This window comes from Panicum virgatum, chromosome 6K (genome assembly GCF_016808335.1).
Source record: "Panicum virgatum strain AP13 chromosome 6K, P.virgatum_v5, whole genome shotgun sequence".
In the NCBI taxonomy this organism is placed as follows: Eukaryota; Viridiplantae; Streptophyta; class Magnoliopsida; order Poales; family Poaceae; genus Panicum; species Panicum virgatum.
In genome coordinates this window covers 27,976,091-27,984,836 of record NC_053141.1, presented here as the reverse complement: position 1 = coordinate 27,984,836, position 8,746 = coordinate 27,976,091, and the positions used below count along the sequence as shown (strand labels likewise).

Genomic DNA, 8,746 nt, shown 5'->3' with positions numbered 1-8,746 from the left:
TGGCAAGGCGGCCGACGTTTCGTGTGTGCGTGGATGCGTGGCATGTGCTGTGGTGAGCGAGACTCCGCTCGGCGCTTCCCGGTGCGGGAACGCGACGGCAGCATGCCTCGGTGACGAGTGTGTTACGGCCACAGAGCTAGTGCAGTGGGGGGGGGGGGGTTGGGTGCACACTGCAGGCTTGTCATCGATTATCAACAAAGGTAGGTTGGTGCAGTGTGCGGCATTGGTGTAGTCGTACCACACAGCACCCACGATCTGGGTGTCCCGAGCAGCTCTGGCGGCTTGTCCGGCTTTGGCGACCACGGACGGTACTCTGGCGTGCTCCAGCTTCGTCTCACTGCCTCCTGCCTCTCCTCTCTCTACCTCCCTCCTCTCCTCCTTTCTCTTCTCTAGCACGGCAGGTAGGTTGTTGGGCAAGCCACCGAAGCGGCGGCGGATTGGGTTGGAACCCTACTGCTCCCGGCCTCTCCCCTTTTATAGGGCGGCCGCGGCCATAGGTGTGGAGGACGGCTGATCTCGTTGTTGCTCGATCAGACGGCGACCAAGGCTTCCAGGCTGGGGTTGCATGGCCACGACGCGAGAGCGAGCGGGATGCCGTGCTTCAATTGGTGTCAAAAGTAGGGAGCGATATCATGCCGTGGCAGAGATTGTGTCGGAGGCTGTTGTGTTTCTGCCGGAGCGCGTTCGCGGTCGAACTGGGGAAGGCGAGGGCGATAGGCTGGCGGGGTCCACCACGAAAGGGTTGGTGACATCCGCGTGGGTGTCTAGGGCGGTCTGGTGCATGCGATTGGCCGGGTGAGTCGGGTTGGTGCTGTTCTGGTGCGGCGGCAGCTCGTCGCTCGTGCGTTGCTTTGCCGAAACGGGAAAAGGAGCCCAAGGTGTGGGATGACTGGGCACACCCATCTGTCAGTGAGAGGCGGCCGGGTTCGGTTGGGAGTGATGACACGGTGCGACTCGACCCGGTGCGGAGGCAGACTCTAATGAACCACATCAGAGACACAGCTAGTTAATACGAGTCTCTGATAACAATTTGCAAAAATAAAAAAAAGAAATCTAGATCCACAATGTACATTTCTAAATTCCACATTTCACAAATGGTACATTTCAACCATTAAAAAACTTTGCACAATGATGTTAAGAAACAATAAAACGGTCTGAAAATTGACCTTATGTAAGACTTCTCATGATCAAAATACATAAGATAAATGGTTCACAGTACACAAAAATTTTGATTACAGTCTATTCAATTGTAAGCAATTACATAGAGTATCCACCTAACCAATCAAAATGTGATGGTTGCTCTAGAATAAATGGCAATACAAATACCTCCTAGCTACTTTCTTTCCTCTCAGCTTCAGCAAACTGCTCCTTGGCTACAACAAAACAGCATATTGTTAATTGAAGACATAAATGTACATTCTTCTCAATTTCACCAAAATAGCAGGGAGTTGTTAAGTATAGAGATGCATAGCATACATAGCGGATGATCTGCGGTGGCTCGGATACTCTAATGAGAACCAGATTAGAAAGTATGTAGAGATTCAACACTATGTAGAGATTCAACACTGTACAAATATGACCGTGGAAAGGTTAAAGAGGTTTGAAGAATGAAGTTAAGAGTGTAAGATACCATGCTAATGTAGTACTACATTATGTAAAGATACAACGTTGTGGCCATGATCAAGGTGCAAACAAGATCAAGTAACTCAGCAAGTATCATGAAAAGAAACAGCTATAGAAACATGTCGTCATATGCCAAGTTAACAAGCAAGCTACTCAAGAATAAGCAGATTCAGTTATTAGTTTTTTAGAATCATATTAGGTAATCTAATTACTTTAAATAGCATTCAACAGCTATATATAAAATTGGTACATATTCTTAGTGAAATCTCAGATAACTGAGCTATTCATGTGTTTGATTCAAAATTAACAGCTGTTGTGGAATGTTCAGACAGTTATGCAAGCCAAACTTACCTTAGGAACAAAACAACAATTCAAATCCATAAAACGATAGCACAGGCTGCTCTTGTGCTGCTTACCTGCACAAAATTCAGACAAGCAAAGGCTGCAGTTACAATGAATCTATCAATCATACTGATGAGGCACCGGTGGATGTTGACCCAAGCAGGATATGATCCAATAGTCAGTCAAACTTGGACGCAGTGGAGTCCAGCATAAAAAACACATCATTTGTCCAGCATAAATGTGGTTATTCAACTTTTTACACCGCCATGGCAGTATGTCAATCTACGGTCATGCAGGCAAATATACATACTAGCAGTATGTCAATCTACGGTCAATGAATAAGAGAATAGGAATAGGAGAAACGAGTACCTTGATCGGGCACTGTGAGTAGTCCTTTGCAGCTCTGGCACTGTAGTTTCAGCTTTTACAGTGTGCTAAATTGCCTTTTACAGTGTGCTTCGTGCACTCCTTGTTTTTGCAACTGAGTATCAAACCATATGCAAGTTCTCAATCAGAGCAATTCCTGTACGAATTAAATATTAATCAATTGCTAATCATAGAGCATGTTATCTGTCCTTCAGCCAATTACTCACACATAACTATTATCAGAAATAAGAAATTTGTTTCAAATGGAGAACTCACTTTGGTCAGTCAGCAGTTCATTTGGAATACACAAAATCCTAACCCAGTATTCAGAGAACTAGAACATTAGGCGCACGATGTGCGCCCTACCATTTAAGCAAGCAATTAAACATAAGTATATCGAAGGTAATGAAATGTGACAACTGGCATGCATGGTATATGATAATAATTCAACACAAAATCACAGCATATAGTAATAATACATCATTAATATGCTAACATTTTAGCAGTGCGGTACACTATGCATAATAGGTGTCTATCCGGCATTGTAGTGTTTAAATAAGCAGTCAGGATGCAGCTTGCCTGCAACATTATGCACTGTTTTAGTCAAGTACAAGTTTTACATATCACATCATGTCGAATTGTAGGAACAATCCACGGGTTCATGACTTAGTGCTAAGGAAGATGGATAAAAATAATACAATCACAATAGGTACTCTGTTTTTAGATCACTGCCTACTATTTTCTTCTCTAAATGCAGGACGATAGTAAAAAGTAGCTGTTGTTTTCATGGTCGTTTAGAGGCAAAGTTTAATAGTGCTAGTTGCTCTTGTCACACATATATGATCGGAATGACGAACTGGGAAGCAGGTTCATGAGCATATCCAGCATGCTGGCCGGCACTCGTTGCTGTGCTTGAGCTCGAGCTCGACCAGGACCATGTTGCTGCGCCGCCCTCTCGCCATCACCCGGGACCAACCCACCACGAGGCACGCCCATGGCCTTGCCTGCCCACCGCTCCAGGCCGCACCCAAACATGATCACCTGCAGCAAATTTGGCAACGACGGTCACAGAGCCAAAAGGAAATTCCAAATCCACGACCTTTTTATTGGTACAAGGAGCAAGGTACCAATCGAAAAGGCAAAATCGTTTAACTGATCCCCTCACAACAATGATGCACGTATTGAAGACAAATATAACAGGCAGTGTAGTGGAATTCAGCACAATGCCATCAAATGCTTCACTGTTTATCCAAAAAGGGGCAAGGCATAGACCACTGCAATAATTATTGTGTATAAATGTAAGTCACTGAATTAGTGAAACGATTTTGAATACAGTCAAACCATATTTATATCAAGTTATTGACCAAAGACACTGTGTGGTGTTCAGATATATGGTTCAAGTTAATATTTCATAGAAATTATCAATACTATCCAAAAAAAATATTTTGATATATGATAAAAAATGTAGCGGTCAATTTGGAATCATAATTACTTAGAAAAGTACCAAAATTCTCATCTCTTAACTGGCGGAAGTATTCCGATATTATTCCAAGCGTGTAGTTTTCACATGAACATCACATACCAAATTTGACCATCTTGAGAAAATCATGCATGTTTCCTAGGCTGGAGATAGGTAAATAGGTTACAAAAAGTAGCATCATTGCATTGAGCAACACCTTACCTGGAGGTCACCAATGGCCTGGATACCTTATTTTTTTGCCAATTTGAAAATTTTCAAACAGATATTCTGTGACAATCCCAAACTGCATGAACAAACAGAAATATGGTAGTTAGTATGTGGCTCTAGACAGAAAAGCCTCGATACAAAGAGTTACACATGTAAGGCAAACAAGGTCCATAAAAAAACAGATAACAAAAAAAAGGTGGAAACAAATTCCAGGTATCAGGCTACCAAAAAGAAAGTGCAGAGAAGCAAACGATTATGCAGGTTGTTCGAGGTAGTAAGCAAACCTTTGCTTTGATGCCTTTTCCTTCCTTTCAATGACCATGTCCTCTAGCCCATCCTAGGACTTACTGGCATGAACTGCTTTCAGGTTATCAGAAAATGGGGTGCTCCAAATAAGATTGACTTTCTCTCTTTGTCTTACACAAGGCATGCTGAAGATGTGTGGCAGGTAACCAACTAATTACATTGTGGATGCAACTTTAGATGTTAACTCTACTACTTGTCCTTCTAAGCAATGCCTATTTTTTCAATGAAAATGTAACATTGCTATATCTGAATACAATAGCTTCAGTTTATTTGCATCCAATACAGAAGAATGTTATCAATAGTCTGGTATTTTTTTTTTTTTTGCTTCAACACAGGCACGGGAGTTCCTCTCAAAATTGTGCAATCTCAGCCAAACACAGATTTTTGCCAAAATTGAGAATGTTGAGGTATTTTTAAAGATAGTACTTCTACATCATTAGCCAACTATAAGTTGTAATTTGTTTTACCATATCTGCTCCAAATTTCATGGGAGGGCTTGAACCATTTTGATGAAATACTGGCAGAGGTAGATGATATCATTCTATCAAGAGGAAACCTTGGAATCAATCTTCCACCTGAGAAGGTTGGCTACCTCGACTAAAATTTTAGCATTCCAGAGAACCTCAATTTAGACAGATGCTAGTATTTGAGTGAAGATTAGTATTGAGTTCATGCACCACCTGGTAAAGCCTTAGGCAATTTGGCCAATAATACACCCTCTCACATCTGGGCTCCAAACCTGCTAAGTTTCATACCTATCTGTTTACCCAGAATCTAAACCTGTTGATGAAAGATAGACAATTAACATGAACTTAAAACGTTTCAACTCATGATTCATTTTCTTCCATTCCCAAATTAAATCCTTGGAGCAAAGGAAGAAGCAGGCTTGAGTAGATCTGTGACAACAAAGATCTGGAACCTGAATCCTAGAAACGGAAGGGGAGAGGAGGATGGACAGACAGGGAGCAACGGAGATTGGGAGGAGGAGGATGCTCACTGGAGGATGGCAACACAGGCTGCTGTTGCAGTGTTACCAGGGGAGGAGAAAACACGGGGTCCATGAGCTGTGGCCAATGCGAAGCTGTCGCGGCGGCGGAGGAGGTGCTGAGCATGGGGCCGCGGCTGCGGCCGCAGCGGAGGAGGGGGTGCCGAGCGCGCTGGCCCGAGGCTCCGACCTTGACGGCGCGGTGTGTGTGTGGGGGGGGAGGGGTGTCGTGCACGCGGTGGAGGAGGGGTTGCTGAGCGCACGGGCCCGCGGCTTGGGCCCCGGCGGTGCGGCGGAGGGGTGCCGAGTCCAGGGCCGCATCTCGCGGCGGAGGCGGCGCGAGGAGGAAGAGGGCGGCTAGGCAGCGGCCCGCTCTCCCACGGTGCGCAGCGGGGCGTGGCCTTTGCCACGGGGAGCTGGGGAGTGGTTGAGCGCGGGATTGCACGGCGGAGTGGGCAAGCCCCTACCGCTCCGCGTGCCCGCGGCGGGGGCCGCACCGCCTCCTGGTTGCGAAGGGGGACGAGCGCCGCCTGTTCGAGCTGTCCGTGCGCTCGCGCAGCGCGGCCAGCCTCGCCATGTCGGTGCTGTGCGTCCGGACGGCAGCCGCCGCCGGGGCCGGCCCGTGGCCAGGAGGAGAGCAGGAGCGGGCGGATCTGGATCCAGCGGAGCGGGCGCGGTGACGGAGAGTAGGAGCGGCTCCCGCTACCTCGCACGCACGCCGGCAGCCCCGCGGCCACGCTTGCTCGTGCGCCGCCCGGCCATGCGCCTGACCTCGCCAGCGCGGCGGAGGAGGGGCTGCCGAGCGCACGGCGGAGGCGGCGCTGTGGAGGAAGGGCCGAGCGCGCGGGCCCGTGGCTCGTGGCCCGGCTGTGCGGCGGCGGAGGCCCTGTGCCGCGGCAGAGGAGGGGGTGTTGAGAGTCGGGGGGCGCAGCTCCGGCGGAGGAGGAAGAGCGCGGTGGCGGGGAGCCGGGGAGGAGAGGAAGGGAGGCGGCGGCGGGCAGGAGCGGGGAGCCAGGAGGAGAGGAGGGGGTTAGGGTTCCGCTGTGCGGGAGGGGCCAAATGAAAAATGGCTCGCGGGTGTTTTCTGTAAAGATAGCAGGACTATCGATTTTTCTCTTCTTCTCATCGAAATAAACATTAGTTTGGGGGTTTATATGGAAAATAAATGAATCTGAGTATTGTACCGTCAGGATGAACTGGGTTTTGTTGTGATTTTGAGAAAATTGAAGGGCTTTTATGTAAAAACGACCGAGCCTCGCGCAGGTTGACACGCGCCCAATTTTTCGCGTGGAGTGCGGAGGGAGCAGCAAACCAGGGTAGGTTTTAACCATTGCGATATGCATAGCTTGATTAGGTAAAGTTCAAAGACCAGTGAACAAACAACAAGTGGATCCAGTTCATCCAGCTTATATTCAGACCAGTTATTCAGTCAACCCTTCCATAGATCATGGGAATTTTGGGGCCACCTGCTTCCTGGAATGAAAGAAATCAAAACCACCATCATTATTAACAAGCAGCACTTTATGGATGATCATCACTTAATCAGTACGCAGGAGCGATTTAAAGGACCTGAATGGCTGTGGAGCTAGCTAGCTGAAATAGATCTGCATATGCGACACCTGAAAACTTATCCTTGATCGGCTGGATCAGCTTCAAAGCACTACCAGCATTAGCCCCATGCTTTAACTTAATTTCAAGTAGGCCAGTCCTGCAACTACAATAAGTGCTTAAACAGATAGGGATCATAAAATCTTCTATCCTAAAGATGACATAGGCATTATTTGGTTTGGTTCAAAGGCAAACATAACTGAGTATCCCATAAATCCATAATTCTATTCCTACCCAAAAAACACAATCTCCAGAAATCCACTAAGGCTTGCCCACTAACAACTCTAGAATATAGCAATCCAAAGATAGAAGCACAGAGTTTCTAACTTCACAAGTATTCTACAGAAGACGCACCTCCAAAGTAGAAGCATCAAGCATGGATGAATGGATAGTAATCTGGAAACAACCAAACAATTGTTTTAATAAGGAAACTGTGTAGCTAACAATATTCTACAATAAAGCATATATTAGTTAAAAAGATGTATTCTACAATAATGTCATGTATCAGCAAACCAATATTCTGCTCTGCTCTGTTCTAATGAACTGGACCTTACTTATGCATTGATCAAATTAACGAAGACTCAAATTTATGTCAGCATGTATGCATGCATGCAGTTCAGTTCCAACAAAATGACAAATCCACACTTGAACTGAAATAATACTACCAACCCAGTTCATGGTGTCCATGGATTCAGTATGAAGGATAAATACCAACAAAGCAAAACTTATTAGTCTTTTGATTTATTGTACTAACCGATTGGTGATCTTACTGGTGCCTAACAGATAAATTGATCAAAGAAGAACCATATCAAAACGCTACACATCTACCCTGCAGGCCTGCACACAATAGCTTGAATAATCCAATCCACCACATCCATGCATCAGATCTGAGGATGAGACGAGTGCAAGGTAACTTACCATGAAACAGGAGATGCCTCTGCAACACCGTCAGCCACGTCCCGCGCCTACATGCGGAGAGCTCGCAGACGAGGCGGCGGTAGGCCGCGCTCCACCACACCGACTCCTCCTCTCGCCCGTCGAAGTGGCACAGGTGGTAGGAGAGGGTGCGGGAGCAGGGGTCGAACGGCGCATCGCGGGCCTCCTCCTTGTAGATCAGCAGGGCGGCGTCGGCGCGGCCGTCGCGAGTGGCGAGGAACGCCGTGGGGAGGAGGCGGAGGTCCGCGGGGGCGGCGGGGTCACTGCCCTCGGTGCTGTCGACGTCGACGAGAGCAAGGTCGTGCTCGGCGCGAGTGCGGACGTCGCGGAGGTGCGCGCCGAGCAGCGCGGCCTGGGAGGAACCACGCGACGGATTGGGGCTGCAGCGGCGGCTAGACGACAGGCGGTGGCTAACCCTAGTGGAGAGGAGAGGATAGGATAACAGTGGAGAGGAAGAGACGGGAGGTGGGGATGGACGGACGGACGCAAGGTGTAGTTAACGCCACTTGATAATTTTTTCGGGTCCGAGTAATGGGAACACAGACGTGTGGTTCGTCCACGTCTCTGATGACTGTCTAAACCATCTGAGACGCGTTTTGTTCATCAGGGTCTCTATTATTCCACATAAAAAACATGTTACCGCAGTAGTCATTTGAGATTGATCACATCAGAGATGTATATAGTAGATACACGTCTCTAATAATAAATTACAGACGCGAATTAATTCAACATCTCTGATGGCAGTGTCTTTTTTGTTACTTTCTTACATAGTGGAAGCTGCTGAGGAATTTGAATTGTTGTGTTGGCGGGAACGGTTGGCATCAGGGTGGAGCATGGTGACTGCGCCCAGAGCATCGTGCGTGTGAAACAGTTGTTTTCTGCCAACTTGTATC

General features: G+C 47.3%; 1 protein-coding gene and 1 long non-coding RNA gene across 11 annotated transcripts; both read right to left on the bottom strand.

Annotated features, from left to right (window-relative positions):
- Positions 1 to 1,134: 1,134 nt before the first annotated feature.
- Positions 1,135 to 2,665, bottom strand: LOC120712151. 3 transcript variants are annotated; one of them, XR_005690723.1, is made up of 3 exons: positions 2,608 to 2,665; positions 2,335 to 2,488; positions 1,135 to 2,247 (listed from the first exon to the last, which is right to left on the bottom strand). It is a non-coding gene; the product is annotated as an uncharacterized LOC120712151 (long non-coding RNA). The 3 variants fall into 3 exon arrangements; XR_005690722.1 differs by having other exon boundaries at positions 1,135 to 2,039; XR_005690721.1 differs by having other exon boundaries at positions 1,135 to 2,488.
- Positions 2,666 to 2,849: 184 nt separating this feature from the next.
- LOC120712149 (basic proline-rich protein-like) lies at positions 2,850 to 8,307 on the bottom strand. Of its 8 annotated transcripts, none has more exons than XM_039997865.1 (5): positions 7,836 to 8,307; positions 6,879 to 7,754; positions 5,322 to 6,782; positions 4,013 to 4,094; positions 2,850 to 3,372 (listed from the first exon to the last, which is right to left on the bottom strand). In XM_039997865.1, exons 3-4 carry the CDS (start codon positions 6,650 to 6,652, stop codon positions 4,040 to 4,042), a joined length of 1,386 nt encoding a protein of 461 aa, XP_039853799.1. In that variant the 5' UTR covers positions 6,653 to 6,782; positions 6,879 to 7,754; positions 7,836 to 8,307; the 3' UTR covers positions 2,850 to 3,372; positions 4,013 to 4,039. The 8 variants fall into 8 exon arrangements, 3 of the variants coding, with proteins under 3 accessions (XP_039853799.1, XP_039853798.1, XP_039853800.1); XR_005690718.1 differs by lacking the exon at positions 7,836 to 8,307 and adding an exon at positions 3,459 to 3,605 and having other exon boundaries at positions 2,856 to 3,372; positions 4,303 to 6,782; positions 6,879 to 7,829; XR_005690716.1 differs by lacking the exon at positions 7,836 to 8,307 and having other exon boundaries at positions 3,459 to 4,094; positions 6,879 to 7,829.
- Between the last annotated feature and the right edge of the window lie 439 nt (positions 8,308 to 8,746).